Raw genomic sequence first — 19360 nt, forward strand, 5'->3', positions numbered from 1 at the left:
TCCCCGATCACCAGGCTGGGGATGGTGCTGCCCACGGTGGGCTGGGCCCTCTCACGTCTATCATCATGATAGTCCCTTACAGTCTTGGCCAGAGGCCAATTTGACCTGAGTGACCTCTCGTTTGAGACTCCATGCTGTGTCAGGTTGACAGAAGAATCTAATTAGGATGGTTTCAAAGTCATTCAGTGGTGAGACGGAAGATACTCTTCTGCATGTGGGCTATGAAGATTGGCTGACATTATGTGAAAGGATGAACCTGAGCCTTTGCTTTTTTTAATATATTGATGACTGCTCAATGGATCAAAGACTAAACAGAATGGCTACAACTATAGAACTCTTAGAAGACAGCAGGAGGAGCTGGAGAGATGACTCAGAGGTTAAGAGCACTGACTGTTCTTCCAAAGGTCCTAAATTCAATTCCCAGCAACCACATGGTGGCTCATTGACCATTCATAATGAGATCTGGTTCCCTCTTCTGGCATGCAGGTAGAAAACTGTATAAAAAATAAATAAATCTTTAAGAAAACAAGACAGCAGGAAAATTTTTGTGATGTTGGATTGATTCTTTGACACCAGAAGCATAAGTGACAAAAGAGAAAAAGTGGTTAAGGGCTGGAATACAGTTGAGTAGTGGAATGCTTGCCTGAATGGTGGGACAGTTGCCAAAGATAAAGCAAAGTAGGCATTCTAGCTATCGCAAATGGCTTTCAAAGACGGTTTCCACGAGAACACTTAACGTGCTGGCATCTTCTCCTGGGAATTCTGTGTTTGTGAGACAGCCAATGATGCCATGAAAGCTGTTAGTTTTGTTATTCTGGGTTTTAGCAAACGAGGAACAAGCGACTCCTGTATACTTTGATAGCTTATGCACTGCTGCCCCTCAAGTCTCGATAATGGGCTTCTCGTTGGATGGCTTAGTCAATGGAACATATTTTACATGAATACCCTGTCTGGCCTCACTAAATACTTAGCACATTCAATCGCTTTCAGTTATTTTTCAGGATGAACTTGTGGCTATACTGAGAGAAGGTTGTGTGGAAACAAGCCTGGAAGGGAGAATATACAATGAAAGAACATTATGGCAGCTTTCAATGTCACGTGTTTCCCCCACAAAACACATTGACTTAGAGATGTCTGCAGGAGCTGGGCAGAGGTCGTGCATGCCTTTAATCCTCAGGAGGCAGGGGCAGGCAGATCTTCATGGGTTCGAAGCCAGCCTGCTCTACAAAGCAAGTTCCAGAACAGCCAGGGCTACCCACAGAAATCCTGTCTCGAAAAATCTATATACATTGATTATATAGATAATCCTCTACAGGATCTTGAGGAAGAGATGGTGAAAAAGTCAGATAACATTCAGTAAGCATTTTCCCCTGTGGCAAATAATGCCTGTAAGGTTACAGCTCTGAGGGGAAAGATAGCCTGGCAGTCAGAAGCCAAGGAACACCTCAAAGTCACACCATAAACATACCTCACACAAGAGATTTACTGGGGAAGGTACAAGATGGTGGCTGCCTCTACTTAGGCAGGAAGCAGCAGGGAACTGAGCAGGAGGCAGGCTTTATATACGGTTTCTTGGGTGTGAAGATTACCAGGATGGAGACCCGTGAGATTTCAAGTCGAGCTTGGAGTAAGCCCAGGGATTGGTGTTTTGTTTTGTTTTGTTTGTTTTTGTTTTGTTTGTTTGTTTTGTTTTGTTCATGCCTGGCTGAACTCAAGGTCTTGTACTCTTATTACTGGGTAACATTTCCAGGCCCCCCCTTTTATTTGAAATGGGTCTCACTAAGCTGCCTAGTCTGGTTTTGAACTTGCAGCCCTCTTGCTATAGCCTGTATAGTATTTGAGATTAGAAGCTTGGGCTCCCATGCAAAACTAATTATGTTTTTTTTTTCTTTTTTTCTTTTTTTGAGAAAGGGTCTCTCTGAGTTCCTGGCCGGCCTTGAACTTGCTGGCCTTGAACAGGTTGGCCTCTGCTTCCGAGTACTAGGCTTAACAATGTGTGCCTTGACGCTTGTCCTTTATTTGACTTTTTCTATAGAAGTTAATTATATTTTATATTTTAAATTATGATTGTGCGTGTTGTGTATGCGTACGAGGCGTTGTATTTTCCCTTTGGACCTGGGTTTACAGGCTGTTGTCCGATATGGGTACAGGGCCCTCTGCGAGAACAACACGTGAACCTGTGGTTGGTTTCTCGTCACGCTCAGAGGGTGTATGGGGAAGGGGGCGTTCCTGGCCTAGCAGGCCCCACCCCAGTGCTCAAGCCCCGCCCCCAGTGAAGGGCACGCCTCCCGGCACGTTCAAAATGGCGGCCGCGCTGGCCGATTCGGACGTCTGAGCGCGTCGCGAGCGGCGGCCTCCACTCCAGTCATGGCCGCCCCGCGCCCGGCGGCGGCTGCGCCGAGTGGGGCTCTGGAGACATGTAGTTTGGAGCAGATTCTGGAAGCGCTGAAGCTGCTGCTGAGCCCGGGAGGTGAGAGGACGAACCTTGGCGCGAGGCTGGAGCTGAGGCACGCGGGGTCGCGGGTCTCCCAGCCTGGCCCTGGCTGCCACCGCATGTTCCCCTCAGGCCCCTCCGCGAGCTCCATCGCACTCCCGGGAGCGTTTGGGCCCTGGTCGGCCTCGCTCAGAACTTAGGGAAGCTAAAGCTCCAGGGGGGCCTGCGATCCGCTGCGATACTGGCCGAGCGGCTGGGTCCACAGTGAGATCCAGCGCTGCTCTGACGCAGGGACTGGCGACACCTTCACAGGTGTAATGTGAGGTCCCAACCGCTTGAGGGCTCCGGGCCTGAGGTGCACACATGAGACTTGTCCAAAATGCCAAGTGACCAGAGAGGAGGAACAGAGATGTTTTGATTGAATTTGAGCAAGATTTTCCATTCCGGTATCTTTTGAGTTGACTTCGCAGTCGAGAATCTGAAGGGACCTTGGGAATGGTGAAACCTTGCGCTCTCCTTTTCTGTTGAGTCCCCGTCTGGTGTATGACTTGTCTCTGCCCCCTCAAGCGGTTGGTTTAAAGGCAAGCATCACCATTCAGGCCCCCCCCCCCCTTTTGTTTTGTTTTTTTAAACTTACGAATTCTGAAGAGGTCCCTTGTTCAGCAGTTGTAGCTATTGGTTTGGTTTGGTTTTGATTTCTTTCTTACCTGTTTGAGATAGGGTCTCATGTACTCCACATAACTAAGGGTGATCTTGAACTCCTGTACCATGATGAACTTAAATTTCTGATTCTTGCCGGGCACGGTGGCTCACGCCTGTGATCCCAGTGATCTCTCTGAGTTTGAGGCCAGCCTGGTCTACAAATCCAGTCCAGGACAGCCAAGGCTACACAGAGAAACCCTGTCTCAACACCCCCCACCCCCCAAATTTCTGATTCTTTTTATCTCTGCCACCTGAATGCTAGGATTATAGCCCTGAACCATCCATCACACCTGGTTTATACAAGTCTGGAGAATCAAACCTAGGTAGGGTATTAACCTGCTGGGGATCACTACCAGCTAAACTACGTCTACTTCACTGTTTCTTTTCTTTTCTTTGAAGACAGGAGTCTAGCACTGTAGCCAGGCTGGCCTCAAACTCCAGACAGTTCTACTGCTGCAACCTTTCCAATGCTTGGATTACAGGCTTGTGCCACTATTCCTGGCTTGAGAACAAGATTAAGTAAACAAAACTCAGAAACAGTTATCACAAAAGACATACATATCCCTTGTGGAAGGCCCTCTCCAGCCTCCAAGAGTATGGAGTCATATAAACAGTGTGCTAATTTTTTCATTTTAGTTTTTTAATTTTTTTTAAGACAGGGTTTCTCTGTGTAGCCTGGGCTGTCCAGGACTCGTATTGTAGACCAGGCTGGCCTCACATTTCATCAATTTGCCTGTCTCTGCCTCCCAAGTTCTCAGATTGCATGCCTGTGCTACTCAATCTGGCTCTCTTTTTTGGTGAGGGTAGATTTTTTTTTTTTTTTTCTGGGCTTGGGGCAGGGCCTTACTCTGTAGCTAAAAGCTCCTAGAGTTTTCTGTGTAAACCAGGCTGGTCTTGCCTTGCAGCAGTTTTCTGCCTCATCCTCCCAAGGGCTGCGGTAACAGGCGTGCACCACTATGCCTTCCTCGTGGTAACATTTTAAAGAAAAAAAGTAACTGAGAAAGTACAGCATTATTTTGCATGTTTAAACCTCTTTTTGAGTGTGTGGTTGGAGACCAAACTTAGGGCCTGACATACGTTCCTCTGTATATCGCTAGCCCTGTATCAGAGTTACTGTACTAGTCAGTTTTCATCTATCTATCTATGTATCTATCTATGTATCTATGTATGTATGTATCTATCCATCTATCTATCTATCTATTTATCTATCTACCAATCTACCATCTGTATTCAGCTTGACACAAGCTAGGCTCATCTGGTAAGAGGGAGCCTCAGTTGAGACAATGCCTCCATCAGATTGGCGTGTAGGCATGTCTGCAGCTCATTTTCTTCATGAATGATTGATGCAGGTGGGCCCAGCACAGTGTGGGCAGCGCCACCCCGGGGCTACACAGAGAAACCCTGTCTCCAGGAAAGGAAGAAAGAAAACAAAAAGGAAAAGGGGAGCTGAACATTTCCAGCTATTTTGTTTTGTCGCCGTCACCAGCAGAGGGTGGCGAAGACTGCTTTATCACAGGGCCTCCTGTAGCACTCCACTAAGCTCTTGCTTTAGAGCACTGTCTGTTTGGCCACAGAAATGATACACAGTCACAGGGAGTCGTGTAGACGTTGGTTGCTGTTCTGAATGGTAGCAGTTACAGGCTCACATTTCCTGTTTAGGGGTCCATTTGCTGAAGGAACCATTCAAGTGTAATAAAGTGAAAACAACAAAAAAAAGACAAACAAACGAAAAACTCTGGGCATATGGCAAACATGAGGACCTGAGTTCAGGTCACCAGCACTCACGTAAAAGCCAAGGGCAGCAGTTGCACCTTCCATCTCACCATCAGGAAGGTAGACACAAGCGTCCCCAAGGCTCTCTGGCTCAGCAGGCCAGCCAGATTGGTGAGTGCTGGGTTCAGAGAGAGACCCTGTTTCAAAAAATAAGGTAGAGAGTGACTGAGGAAGACAACTGATATTTTGAACTCCAGCCCTCACACACATGTGCCCTGCCCGTGCACCCACCTGTACATACACACACACACACACACACACACACAAAAGGGAAGAAAAAAGAAAACACAGGTCACCCTAGCATCTAGAGAGCACTGTGTGTGTATATGTATATATGTGTGTGTTGTTTTTAAACCATCCCAGGTTGGCCTGATACTCAAGATCTCCCTGCCTCTGCTTCCCAAATGCTCTGATACACATGGTTACATCTCGACGTTTAGAGAAAGGAAATTAAGAAAATTTCCATATGCTTGCTCCATTATCCACCTGAATCCCAGGTCTGCTCTTATTAACATGTCTTAATGTGCTACATTTGTTACAAGTGGTAAGCTATGTTCATACATTGTTATCGAAGCCCATGGTTTACATTAGGGTTCAGTCTTCCTGGGGTACAGTTTGGGTAATGCATAATACCACGGATCTACCATAGATTAGAAATTTTTATTGGGGCTGGAGAGATGGCTCAGAGGTTAGGTGCACTGTCTGCGCTTTCTGAGGTCCTGAGTTCAATTCCCAGCAACCACGTGGTGGCTCACAACCATCTATAATGAGATCTGATGCCCTTTTCTGGGTTGCAGGCACTATATAGGAAATAAAGAAATATATCCTTTAAAAAAATTAAAATAGAATTTTTTATTTTATTATTACTGTGTATGTGTGTGTGGTCGTGTTGGTGTGGACATGCATGTGGAGGGCAGAGGTCAATTTGCAGAAGCTGTTCTTTCTTCTGGGGATGGAGCTCAGCTGGGGATGGAGCTCACCTTGGCAAATGGTTTACCCACTGAGCCATCTTGCCAGCCCATAGATTTTTTTTTTTTTTTTCTTTTCAGGTTTGGGGTTAGGGTTGCAGTTCAGTGGCGGAATATTTGCATTTCATGTATAAGGCCTCAGCACCTGAGGCTGCATGATCCTCAGCACCACAAGAATGACTTCTTCACAAAAAGAATTTTTCATCTGCCAAACAATCTTATACTCAGCACCCCCAGATTTTCCCTTCTCCTCTGGCTGAGACCATCATTGGTCTGTACAGAAGGAAGTGTTGTTTGTTTTGTTTGTTCATTTTCTCCTTTTATTCCCCCCTTTGAAAGGATCAGGCTCAAGTTCACTACAGAACACAAAACATGATGTCCTCCTAGAGACTCTGAAATCTAACCTGTCTGCCTTGGAGACCAAGTTTCTGAAGGATGCTCAGTGGAAGAAACTGAAAGTCCTAAGAGATGAAATTGCTCATAGGGCTGAATGGCCACAGAACTCCGAGGACATCACATGGATTTTCACTTCTCAAACCCTGTTGCTGCTGCTGTGTTTGAAGGAAACCATGACTCGCCTTGTAGCTGACTTCAGCCCAGGCAAACCTAACCCCAGAACTCCAGAAGCAGCTCCTGCCCTCAGTCCGGATACACTCAGTGTCTCCCAACAGAAGACCTTCCAGTCTGTTTTGCAGTTTGTAGTCACCTTGGGTGTCTGCCCCTACCTCATGCCTGGTGTGGGAGTCCCTCTGAGAGACAGGACTGAGTTTGGCGCGGTTGTTCAAGATATAGTACGTCTGGAGGCTGGCCCCCCTCCCACCCGGAGACTGTACACCTGCTGTAGGGTCCTGCTAGACCTGACTCAGCATGCATCTCTGGGGAGCTTGGTTTTTTGCCACCATTTTGGGGATATTGCAGCAGGTCTGTGCCAGCTGGGGTTCTGCCCAACCAAAAGAAAAGCAACAGCACCTGTGGAAGAGGTAAATATATGGGGGCATGGGAAGGGGAAGAAAGGGGGAGAGGAAGAGAGAATATGAATGATAGCGTGTATATTTATTTAAGGTTCTAAAAGACATTTTTTAGTCCTCTAGAAATGGTCTGATTTTAAGTTCTGGAATTTCTATCTAATGCCAAAGCATACCCAGATTGTAATCTGTAAACTTGGGAGAGGGGGTTCGGACGCTTCATTTGTTGGGTGCTAGCCTTTTGCATTTTTTAAGAGGGTCATTTTACTGTTTCATCTGTCCCTTGTCATTTTGCCCAACTTTTATGTGGGAATTTCGAATCCTAACACAGATCCCCATACGTACACTTTACCCACTGAGCCATCTCACTAGCATGATGGATTTTGGTTTTGTTTTAGACAGGATCTCACTGTGTATCATGGCTGGCCATTAACTCACAGAGATCCACTTGTGTTGTGGGTGGCGTTTTCAGCTATTTCGGCTATTTCTTTGAACATCTGCTTCCTCTTTTTGTTTGTTTTTTTGAGACAGGGTTGTGTGTGTGTGTGTGTGTGTGTGTGTGTGTGTAGCCCTGGCTGTCCTGGAACTTGCTCTGTAGACCAGGCTGCCCTAGAATTTAGAGAGCTCCACCTGCCTCTGCCTCCCAAGTGCTGGGACTGAAAGTGTGCTCCAGCACCCAGCTTGTTTGCTTTTTTTATTTATGTGTGTCTGTGAGTGTATATGCCACCTCTGTGCAGGTACCCTTAGGAGCAGGAATTAGAGGTTAGTGTAAGCCACCTGGATGTGGGCACTGGGAACTGAACTTACGTCCTCTGGAAGGGAAGCAAGAGCTTTTAATTGCAGCCCTTTTATAAAATGAACATAATAATATATGCTTTGGAAGATGGCCGTGAGGATAATGATAATGTTTTCAAAGAACCTAAACCATTAGAGCTAATTCAGAAAACTGTTAAAAGCCTTTTTTCTCAGGAGGTCCAACGAGATGAAGGATGGGAAACTCGTCCACTGTTTGTTGGGTTAGATGTTAGGGCGGGATCGTGTGTTGGTTGTGGTGAGTCTGTGGCCTGCTACTTGAATGCACTGGGTCTCTTGTGATAGTTGGAGCTGAGCAGGTTGGGCCTGGTTAGTACCTGGAGGGGAGGTGTTGGATGAATGTGCCTATTCCTTGTGTCATTCAATCAACAGCTGGTATCTGGACCATAGAGTGTGTGTGGAGGTTACAGAAGCCTAGGACATTGTCCTAGTTAGCTACAGGTCCTAGTTAGCTATAGCTGTCAAGGTGATGCAGCCCGATGTCAGTTAAGAAAGTCAATTCAAGGGTTGCCCAGGTAAGATTGACCCCTCGTGATGTCAGTGAGTGAGGAATTGTCTTCATTCATAATTGATGGGGGAGGGCCCAGCCCACTTTGGGTTATGCCATCCTGGGGCAGGTGGTCCTAGGCTGTTTACAAAAGCCAGCGGAGCAGAGACCAGAGCACTAGCCAGTAAACATGTTCCTCTTGTCGTTTCTGCTTTAGTTCCTGCTTGAGCTCCTCCCGCCTTCCCTCATTGATGATGGACAGGGACCTGGAAGTGTGAGCCAAATCAACTCTTTCCTCCCAATTGTCTTTGGTCAGTGTTCTATCACAGTAATGGAAAGCAAACTAGAATAGACATGGTCTTTCCCTTCATGTAATTCACATAAGAACTGAGAAGATAAGTGTAGGCACCATTGTGTCTCCTGTTGGTAGAGCGGCCTCAGGAGCTGGCCAAAGAAGCTGCTGTTGAAACATAAATGGGTCAAGGGTCACCTGCGAAGACTCACTAGCCCATTACTTCTTTTTCACCTGCTGGGGTCACCCTTGTGCTTATTCCTTTGCATTCCTTACTCCTCCTGTTTATTTTCTTTGTATACTCTCTCCCACCTTGTACTGGTCAGTTTATTTCCACTTGACACAAGCTATAGTCATCTGAGAGGGAACCTCAATTGAGAAAATGCCTTCATAAGACCAGGCAGTAGGCAAGTCTGTAGGGCATTTTCTTAATTAGTGGTTGATATAGGAGGGCCCAGTCCATTGTGGGTGGTGCCGTGCCTGAGCTGGTGGTCCTGGATACTGTAGAAAGCAGGGTTAGGAAGCCACGAGGAATAAGCCAGCAAGCAGCATTCCTTCATGGCCTCTGCATCAGCTGCTGCCTTCAGCCTCCTACCTTGCTTTAGTTCCTGCCCTGACTTCCCTGATGATGAACAGTGATGTGGAAGTGTAAGCAAAATAAATCTTTTCCTCTCCAGCTTACTCTTGGTCATGGTGTTTCATCACAGCAATACTAAGCCTAACTAGTACACACCACTTCCCAAGTATTTCCCTAAAAGCCACTATGTCCAAGCAGTGTCAGGGAAATTGTCCAGAGCAGAGCACTGCTCTTCACCTCAAGCTACATAGTGGCAGTAGCAGCAGTGCCTGTGGCCCGAGGTCAGTCTTGTGATTGTTTTAAGGTCCTTCAGTACCCAGAGGGGCTCAGGCAAGACAGAAGAAATGCAAATACACAGAAAGAACCCAAATATCAAGGCTGGCTCAGGAGCTGACTGGGACGCTCCATGATTGTACACTGGGAGGCTGCTCTGCATAGCACCCACATCTCAGTGGGTAATTAATGGGCAGGACCCTGAATGCGAGTAGAAATTACCTAAGAGGATGGCACTGTAGGGCCTTGAGAGTACCCAAAGTAACTTTTATCCCTCTTTACAGTCAGGTTCTGAATGCAGGTAGAAAACAGTCATCGGAGTAAGAGGTGAAAAGTCAGAATATGGGGGTGGCAGTATGGCTTACCATGCACACCTGGTCTCCCGAGGCCCTACATAAAGATGCAAGGAGAGATCCAGGGAAAATATCGCCGCTGTTGCGCATATTCCTCTAAAGCCAAGTGTACATTTTTTTTTTTTTTTTTAGGTTTTGACAGAAGAAGAAAGAAGCCTATCGAGGGGGGCCTTGAGAGATGTCCTGGATCAAGTCTATCAACCATTAGCTGTCCGGGAATTACTTATCCTCCAGGGAGGACCACCCCAGGTATTCAGGCCTCGGGACTTGGTGGGTGAGTTGCCTGGAAAGCCAGCTGGCTTTAGTTTCCTATAAAATCATCTAGCCGAGCCTTGCTTCTTGAAATGATAATGATAATAAAGTATTATTTTGTAGATAGGGTTTCACCATGTAGCCCTGATTGGCCTGGAACTCACCCAAAGATTTGCCTGTCTTTGCTTCCTAGGTGATAGGATTAGAGCCATATACCACCACACACGGCCTATATTTTGCATTTTACTCTATTTGTGTGGGTGGTTTGCCTGCATGCATGTCTGTGCACCATTGTGTTTAGTACTACAGAGGCCAGAAGAGGGTGTTGGATCTCCTGGAGTTACACTGGTTAAAGGTGGTTTGAAACTACCATGTGGGTGCTGGGAATTGAACCTGGGTCCATTGGAAGAGTAGCCATTGCTCTGAATTGCTGAACTATCTATCCAGACTTCACAGTGTAGTCCAGGCTGGCCTTGAACTCAGACTTCTTCCCAGGTTTGAAGACTGCAGATAAGTCACTATGTCTACTCCTAGTTTACTAATCATTGAACAGTATTTATAAAACAAAGTGACATTAACCTTCAGGATAATTTAAAAGACCTTTTTGTTAATGGAATGATAGATAGTTTCGCAAGATTATGATCACTTTTTAAAGGCTTATGGCAATCTATTTTTTTTGTTTTGTTTTTGAGTCTTTTTATGTAGCTCAGGCTAGTTTTGAATTTGTGGTCTTTCTGCCTTCTAGCTCTTGAGTGCTGGAATTCTAAGCGTGTATACTACATATGCCCCATAAAACTATAAGTGTACATATATATTAGATTTTGTTTTTTAATTCTAAAAAAGATTTGTTTTATTTGATAGGTGTGAATGTTTTGCCTGCATGTTTACCATGTATTCCCTGGTGTCTGCAGAGGTCAGAAAAGGGGCTTGGATTTCCTGGAACTAGAGTTGTGGATGGCTTTGAGCCACTATGAAGATGCTGTGAATTGAACCCAGGTCCTCTGCTAAAAGCAGTTAATGCTCTTAAGCCATCCAACTACCTTTCCAGCCCATTCTATGTATGTTTCTTTGAGACAAGGTTTCTCTGTTTTAGCTCTGTCTGTCTTGGAACTCTCTCTGTAGACCAGGCTGGCCTTGAACTCAGAGATCCACCTGTGTCTGCCTCCACCGCCCGGCTCCACATACTTGTTTTGAGACAAAGTCTCACTCTGTAGTTTAGGCTGGCTACTCACTGTAAAGTGCAGGCTGGCCTTAAACTAGTGACTCCCTTCTTTCCTCAGCTTCCTAAGTGCCAGGAGCCACTATGCCTGGCTTTGGATTTTTTTAATTTGTGATGCAAGAGATTGAACCCAGGACCTTGCACATGTTTGTTAAATAGTCTTTGGCAGTGGTGGTGGTACACACCTTTAATTCCAGCACTCTGGATCAGAGGCAGGTGGATCTTTGAGTTCAAGGCCAGCCTGGCTTATAAGATGAATTCCAGGCTAGCCAGGACTACACAGTAAACTTAGTCTCAAGAAAAAAAAAATATTGGAGGTCAGGCATGTGGTGAACACCTTTAATCCCACTCTGGTGGTAGAGGCAGGTGGATCTCTAAAAACTGAGACACTCTTCTTCATTTATATAGCAAGTTCCAGGTCAGCCAGGGGTACTTAGTGTGATACTGTTTAAAAACAGACAAAAATATTGGGACTGGAGAGATGGCTTATCAGTTAAGCCATGCTGCTCAGTCATGCAGGCTCAAGTTCGGATCCCAGTGCCTATATTGGGTAGCTCACAAATGCCTGCAACTTTAGTTCCAAGGGATCTAAGAGGAAGGAAGATATTAAATAAACCGAAAATATAATGCTAAAGAAGGTTTTGTAGAAGAGAAAGTTTTTGTTTGTTTTTAAAGGAAAACTGACAGCCTGTGTAGCTCAGTGGTAGAGGGCCTGCCCACCACTCACAAAGCCATAGGTTAATTTACCAGCACTGAAAGGAGAGAGAGTAGGGGGTTATTGCACACTTATTTCCCTTTCTCACCCCCCACTCGATGTCTGTGTGCGTGAGAGAGAGAGAGACACCAAACCTCGGTCCTTGTGCATACTAAATACATGATACACCACTGAGCTACATCCCCAGTACAAAAATGAAAAACAATGTCTTCATACCAAATGTTCCCTGATGCTTAGTTTACACCTTTTCCCCTTTTCGTCAGTCCTGTACAGATGTGAAGACACAGCTTAGGTGCCGGGCCCCGGCGTGGCTCCGGCGTCTGTGTGGGCAGCTACTCTCTGAAAGGTTGATGAGACCCAACGGTGTGCAGGCAGTAGTTCGGGGCATTTTGGAAGGAGCAGGTGGTAAGAAATAACATTTTCCTGTTACTTTGGTATCTGTTCCCTTTGAGTCAGAGTCAGAGGTAATTCGCTGGCCTTTGCATTTCAATTTCAGTAGTGCTGGAGGTGACGCTCAGCCTAGTCCTCTTACCCAGCATGCATGAGGCACTGAGCTGCGCCCCAGCAGATTTTGCTCAAAGGAAGATTGGAGGGTATAAGGGCACTAGGTCCCCGAGTCAGGACTGTTGTCACACGCTGTGGCCTCCATACTCAGGACTATGGAGAGTTAGGGTTAAACTGGTCTACATTCTGTGTAGTGTGACCGTTCCAAAACAGCAAAACAGAAGGGCATCTCATTTGAGAGATGGCTCGGTGGTCAAAAGCACTGACTGTTCTTGTGCAGAACGTGGGTTTGGTCCCAGCATTGTCATGGTGCTCACAACCATCTGTAACTCCAGTTGCAGAGGATCTGGCGCCCTCTTCTAGCCTCTTCAGTGCATACATCATGCCAGCAAAACAGTCATACAAATGATATAAAATGAATAGATCTTTGAAAGACTGAACTTCAATCCATATTTTCTGTGCCTCAACTTAAAAAAAAAAAAATTGCTTCTTAGGTCTACAAGCAATGAATTTTTTTTTTTTTTTTTTTTTTTTTTTTTTATGTAACCGTAGCTGGCCTGGAACTTTTTATGTAGACCAGGATGGCCTTACATTTGTGGCATGTCTTATCACGCTCGCTTGTTTGGCCTCCAGCTTGCATCAGCCCTCCTGTCCCAGCCTTCCAACCACTGAGATTGCAGGTGTGCACCACTTCACCCAGCTCTGATTTCCTCAGAGGAAATAGTTTGGGTGGGAGGTGGAAGAGATGATTAAGAGATGGTAAAGGGGAGGTCTTTACCATAAACATTATATATGTTTATCAAATTATAAAAAAATAAATAAAACATAAAAAAATAGTGTTTCCAGTAGAGAAGAAGAAACATTTCTTATCCCCAATATTAAGGCAGATTCATCACATAGTACCTTCTATGGGGACTGCTGAGCATTTGATGTCTCTTTCCATGTAACAGCAGGTGCCGCTGGTGGAACCGATGCCGAAGCCACAGCTGCTGACTGGAAGAAATGTGACTTGATTGCCAAGATTCTGGCTTCTTGTCCCCAACAGTCTCTTTCCCCAGAGAGCTACTACAAGGACATCTGCCCACAGGTAAATTGTTTTGTTACCGTTTGTCCATCAAGTGTTGTCTAATAATTCACATACAGGGCAGTTAATATTCTAAAATTGAAGGAAGAACAATATAGGATTTCACTGTGCTGTGTAGTGAGTGACTCTTTTATGTTGTTTATTTGTGATAGGGTTGCTGTAGTGTAGACTGGCTCAGAACTCAGTACACAGCCCAGGTTGGCAGTGATCCTAGTGCCTTAGCCCCACTAGTGTGAGGGGTCACAGACGTGAGCCAAGTGCCTGGTGGGGGCTGCCGCTTCCTCCTCCTCCTCCTACACACACATGCATGACGCACACTGCCCTGTGCCCTGGAGCTAGAGTTACGGGGATTTGCTGCTTACTTGTCAGCTTGACATAAGCTAGAGTCACTGGAGCAGAGGAATTGCCTCCATCAGACTGGTCTGTGGGCATTTCTGTGGGGCATTTTCTGGATTAATGGTTATTATGGAAGGGCCACCCGTGGGCAGGTGGCCCTCAGTTGTGTCAGGAATGAGCAAGCCATGAGGAGCAAGCCAATAAGCAGCTTCCCTCCCTCCCCCATGTTTCTGTTGCAGTTCCTGGCTTCCCTTGATGATGGACCATTTAACCTGTACGCTGTAATGAAGCCTTTCCTTCCCCAAGCTGCTCCTGTCAGAGTGCCTTATCCAGCAACAGAAAACTAAACTAGTGGGTGCTGGGAACCAAACTCTGGTTCTCTGTGAGAGCAGTAAGTGCTCTTAACTGCTGAGCCATCCCTCCAGCCCCAGGCCCTTTCTAACAAGTAGATAAAAACCTGTGGAAGAATATGACCTGTGTGTTAGGTTTAAGAATGTCTCGAGGGCTGGAGAGATGGCTCAGAGGCTAAGAGCACTGACTGTTCTTCCAAAGGTCCTGAGTTCAATTCCCAGCAACCACATGGTGGCTCACAACCATCTATAATGAGGTCTGGCACCTTCTTCTGGCATGCAGGCAAGAATATTGTATAAATGATAAATAAATAAATCTTTAAAAAAAAAAAAAAGAACGTCTCACTAGCTAGGCATAGTGGCCCACATTTACCCAGAACTGAGGGAGTTGAGGCAGGCAGAGCTCTTGAGTTTGGATATCACCATGGGCGGGAAAAAAACCTCACCAAAATTTCATGTGGTTTTATCTCTTTTTGCATGTTTTTAGTTTTTAAAACAAGCTAAGTGTTAAATGAGGTAATTTAACATGGTAACAATTTAAATAGCAAAAACTAGGGCTAGAGGGAAGGCTTAGAGTGCCTAAGAGTGATTGCTGCTCTTTCAAAGAACTCAAGTTTGGTTCCCAGCATCCATATCAGGCAGTTCACAAACCCCTTTAACTCCAGTTCCAGAGGCTCTGACATTCTCTACTAGCCCCCAAGGGCACTCAACATACATGCATGTACACACACACAAACACACAAATCTTGGCTAGGTGGCTAGGGATGCTGGCCCATACTTTTAATCAAGTGCTTGAGAGAAAGAGACAGTGGATCTTTGAGTTTAAATGGTATATGGTATACATATACCTCTGATCATGGTTTACATAATTAGTTCTAGGACAGCCATGGCGACACTGTGAGACACTGTCTCAAACTGCCACCTACCAAAGTTCCCCAAAGCAAAAAAACAAAACAAAACAAAAAAACCCAAATCACCAGCATCACCACCACCAATAGCCTCTGTGCCCTTTGATGTTTGGTTGTGAAACTCAGTATTCAGTAGTCTCTCAGTGATTTTATGATTTTGGCTTAGTTTTGGGAGCTGGAGAGATGGCTCAGTGCTTAAGAACACTGGTTGCTCACCCTTAGGATCCAGGTTCAGTTCTCAGCACCCACATATGAACTCGCCCTCTGGAAGTCCAGTCCTCTGTGGATTGAAATACCCATCCACATTTTATGGTTTGTTTTTGTTGTTTTGTTTTTTGAGACAGGGTTTTCTTTTGTAGCTTTGCTTGTCCTAGAACTCCCTCTGTAGACCAGTCTGGCCTTGAACTCAGAGATACACCTGCTTTTGCCTCCAGGGTGCTGGGATTAAAGGTGTGTGCCATTCACTGCCTAGCACCCATACACATTTTTAAAATATTAAAATATAAAAATATATTTTCCCTTTTATTTACTGTTAATTTTCGTTGTAGATCCTGGACTTGTTCCATTTTCGAGATCAATTGACAGCACGGCAGTTTCAGAGGGTGGCCACGACCACCTTCATAGCGATGCTGAGGGAGCGCCCAGAACTCGCCCCAAAGTACTTGCTTCAGCCCATGTTAGCGCCTCTGCAGCGATGCTTGGACACAGCAGGTAAGGGAGCGTCTGGGGTCCTCCCTGCAGGTCAGACCTGAAGGTTTAAGCCTGGGCTCTCTCAGGGGCTTGAGTTTTTCTTCTGCCCTCCTAGCTTTTTACTTGGGGAAATTTACTTCCCCCAGTTCCAAGAGGACATTGAATCACTGGGACACACTTCACCACCACCAACTGTTCCCATTTTGGTCACATTTGCTTCATTTCTCTGCATACATGAATGTAGCTTTTTCTGGAACACTGAGAGTGAGTTGTAGACATGATGACACTCCTAAATCCTCCAGCATAAATCTCTGAAGAAAGATGTCAGTTTCTGCCTTGTCAAAACACTAAAAACAACCCTCAGGATTTAAAAAGGACCAGCCAGATCGCTCAGTGGGCAAAGGTGTCTGCTGCCAAGCCTAAGGGCTTCAGCTTAGCCCCCAGGACCCAAATGGTAAAGGAAGAGAACGCACTTCCGCAGGTTGTGCTCTGACCTCCGTGGAGATTGGCTGCAGGCAGGTGAGCACATGCACAACAAGTAAATGTAATTAAGTATACAAGTTAGGGCTGGAGAGATGGATCAACGGTTAAGAGCACTGTCTGCTCTTCCCAAAGGTCCTGAGTTCGGTTCCCAGCAACCACATGGTGGCTCCCTGCCATCTATACTGGGATCTTATGCCCTCTTCTGGCATGCAGCGACACTCATATATGTAAAATAAATAAATATATCGTTGAATTAAAAAAAATTATAGAAGTTAAAGAGATATGGTCAGCCTCTCAGTTGACCATTGAATAGAGACCATACTTGGACATTTTCACATGGATACAACACTGTCAGGCCTTGTCCTAGACATTGTTTGTTCTTTCCAGGTCCCTGTGTTATAGTACATTTGCAGCATTGCTACATGTTTTGCACATATCATCTGTTGGTAACGAAAGGGACTAAGTAAGAATATGAGTAATTCCTTTTGAGGGGTGGGGGTGGACCTAGAGCCTCATGATGCTTTTGGACTGAACTATAGCCCATCCCCCAACACATTCTTGTTTTTAATTTAACCACAGTTCTTAAGTTACTCATTTCCTCAGGCTGGCCTTAGGCTCACTTTGTCACCCAGGCAGGCCTTTAACTTCAGAGTAGTCTGCTTCAGCCTGTGTGCCGCCAGGTTGGTGAGAATGTGGCCAGTTGCACATACTTGTGTCATGGCCACTGGAGAAGGCTGAAGAGGAAGCTTTCTTGTTGTTATTTTATTTTCTTTGTTGTTTTTCATTTTCAGTTCTGTGTGGTAATTATAAATGAGCATATTTTATTAGTCCTTGTTTTTGTTTTTTTATTATAAAAACTGGCTGGAGAGATGGCTCAGAGGTTAAGAACACTGGCTGTTCTTCCAAAGGTCCTGAGTTCAATTCCCAGAAACCACATGGTGGCTCACAACCGGCTATAGGGAGATCTGGTGCCCTCTTCTGGAATGCAGGTGTAGATGCAGGCAGAACACTGTATAAATAATAAATAAATCTTTAAAAAAAAAAAAACAACCCAACAAACAAACAAAAAAACCTGAAAAAATTTGAGGGGCTGTAAGAAGGTAAAGACCTTGGCCAACCCTGCTGACCTGAGTTTAACCCTGAGACTGAGCTGGTGGAGGGAGAGAACCAACTCCTCCAAGTTGTCCTCCGACTTCCGCATGTGCGCTGCATTATGCTCTTGCCCAGGTGTGTATGAGCCCTCCCCTCCCCTCCCCAACCAGAAAGTTGGGAGGGCTGAAGAGATGGGCCAGTAGTTAAAAGCACTTCCTGCCAAGCCGGATGCAGTGGCACACGCCTGTAATCCCAGCACTCAGGGAAGCAGAGGTAGGCGGATCTCTGGGAGTTTGAGGCCAGCCTGGTCTACAAAGTGAGCCCAGGGCAGCCAAGGCTACCCAGAGAAGCCCTGTCTTGAAAAACCAAACCAAAACAAAACAAAACAAAACAACTACTTACTGCTCTACAGAGGACTTAAATTTAGTTTGGAGCACCCATGCTTCACATAACTGTAGCTGCAAGGGATCCCTTGTCCTCTCTTGGCTTCTGTGGGTCTCTGTCCTCACATATGTAACTGTAGCTGCAAGGGATCCCTTGTCCTCTCTTGGCTTCTGTGGGTATCTGTTCTCACATATGCAGATGCATATACACATAATCAAAAAAAAAAAAAAAACCTTTACAAAAAAACACAAAGAACCTTTACATATGGTAGCATATTCCTGTATCCTAGCACTTGAGAAGCTGAGACAGGAGGATCATGAGTTTGAGGTCAGTGTGGGCTACAGAGTGAGACTGTCCCAACAGAGAAACAACTCTCCCTGTGCAGAGGACAGGCTCAGTGGAAGAGTGCTTACTTAGCCTGACGCTCTGGATTTGACGGTCAGTACTGCTGGGTGTACTGCCCACACCTGGAATTCCAGCACTTGGGAGGTAGAGGCAGAAGTTTAAGAGCATCTTTGGCTACATAAGGAATTCAAAGCCAGCTTGGGCTATTTGAGATCCTATCTTTCAAGGAAAGAAAAAAGGAAGAAAAGAAAGAAAAAAATTTTCTTTGATTTATTTATTCCAATTTTTTATTTGTTTGTTTTTCAAGACAGTGTTTCCCTGTGTAGCCCTGGATGTCCTGGAACTCATTCTATAGACCAAGCTGGCCTTGGAACTCACAGAGATCCACCTGCCTCTGCTTCCTGAGTGCTGGGCTTAAAGGTGTGCTCCACCACCCCGCTTGCCCAGTCCAGTTTTTTGTTTATTTGTTTGTTTGTAGCCCTGGCTGTCCTAGACTTTGTAGACCAGGCCTTGAACTCACAGCAATCTTCCTGCCCCTGCCTCCTCAGTGCTGGGGTCAAAGGCATGGGCTACCATGCCTGGCTGCCCAGCCCGATTTTTGACTTACATAAAAGACAATATATAATTAAAATATATGTTTAAAGAACTCTTTATTATTTATTTATTTATGTTTGGGTTTTCATTTTTTTAAAACATTTACTGTTTTCTAAAGTCCATAGGCTTTTTACCCACGTGTGTCTGTACAACACATGCATGCAGTGCCTGAGAAGGCCAGAAGAGGGCATCAGATCCCTGGAACTGGAGTTCTGGATGGTTGTGAGCCAGCGAAGTAAATGTTGGAACAACCTGGGTCCTCGGAAGAGTAGCAAGTCCTCTCATCCACTGAGCATTATTGCTACCCGGAGTTTTAGCTTTGGAGACAATGTCGTGCTGTAGGGCAGTAGAACACAGAACGGTTTTGCACTCAGCCTCCTTGGCTTTGCAGGCACTGAGATTATAGGTGCATGCCTCCACAGCCAGCTCTTTTGAGTCTCTGTTGAGAAGACAAGTGTCCTCTGTTTTAGGACCCTTTTCTCTTTTTTCCTGAATGAAATCTGTCGTCATTAGTAATGTAAGTTCCATGACTATCACACATAAATGGCATGTCCTACAGTGGTGATGCTCATTTTCTGCTCTTACCTCGACTCTCTTAACTCTCTTTGCTTTATTAGTGTCTTCTGTTCAGAAAAATAATGAATGGTGTTAATTTTGTTTGTTTTCAAAGAGATTCCAGAGAGAGACATGGTGCCAGGAACTGTTTTGGTGACGGAAGAAGAACTTAGTCAATGTGTTGAAGATGTGTTTAAGGTTGGTCATGCACG

At 45.4% G+C, this 19360-nt stretch overlaps 1 protein-coding gene across 2 annotated transcripts in view; it reads left to right on the top strand.

Annotated features, from left to right (window-relative positions):
• Positions 1 to 2313: 2313 nt before the first annotated feature.
• The window catches only part of Tango6 (transport and golgi organization 6 homolog), a 168876-nt gene continuing 151829 nt past the window's right edge, over positions 2314 to 19360 (top strand). For both annotated transcript variants that reach the window (XM_055621412.1, XM_055621413.1), the window contains exons 1-7: positions 2314 to 2470; positions 6217 to 6857; positions 9770 to 9886; positions 12087 to 12228; positions 13278 to 13414; positions 15554 to 15716; positions 19264 to 19346. In XM_055621412.1, coding sequence (XP_055477387.1) covers positions 2368 to 2470; positions 6217 to 6857; positions 9770 to 9886; positions 12087 to 12228; positions 13278 to 13414; positions 15554 to 15716; positions 19264 to 19346 — 1386 coding nt within the window. In that variant the 5' untranslated portion in view covers positions 2314 to 2367. The remainder of the gene's footprint in view (positions 2471 to 6216; positions 6858 to 9769; positions 9887 to 12086; positions 12229 to 13277; positions 13415 to 15553; positions 15717 to 19263; positions 19347 to 19360) is intronic.

This window comes from Psammomys obesus, unplaced genomic scaffold, assembly GCF_907164565.1.
Source record: "Psammomys obesus unplaced genomic scaffold, mPsaObe1.curated_primary_1811, whole genome shotgun sequence".
Classification (NCBI taxonomy): Eukaryota; Metazoa; Chordata; class Mammalia; order Rodentia; family Muridae; genus Psammomys; species Psammomys obesus.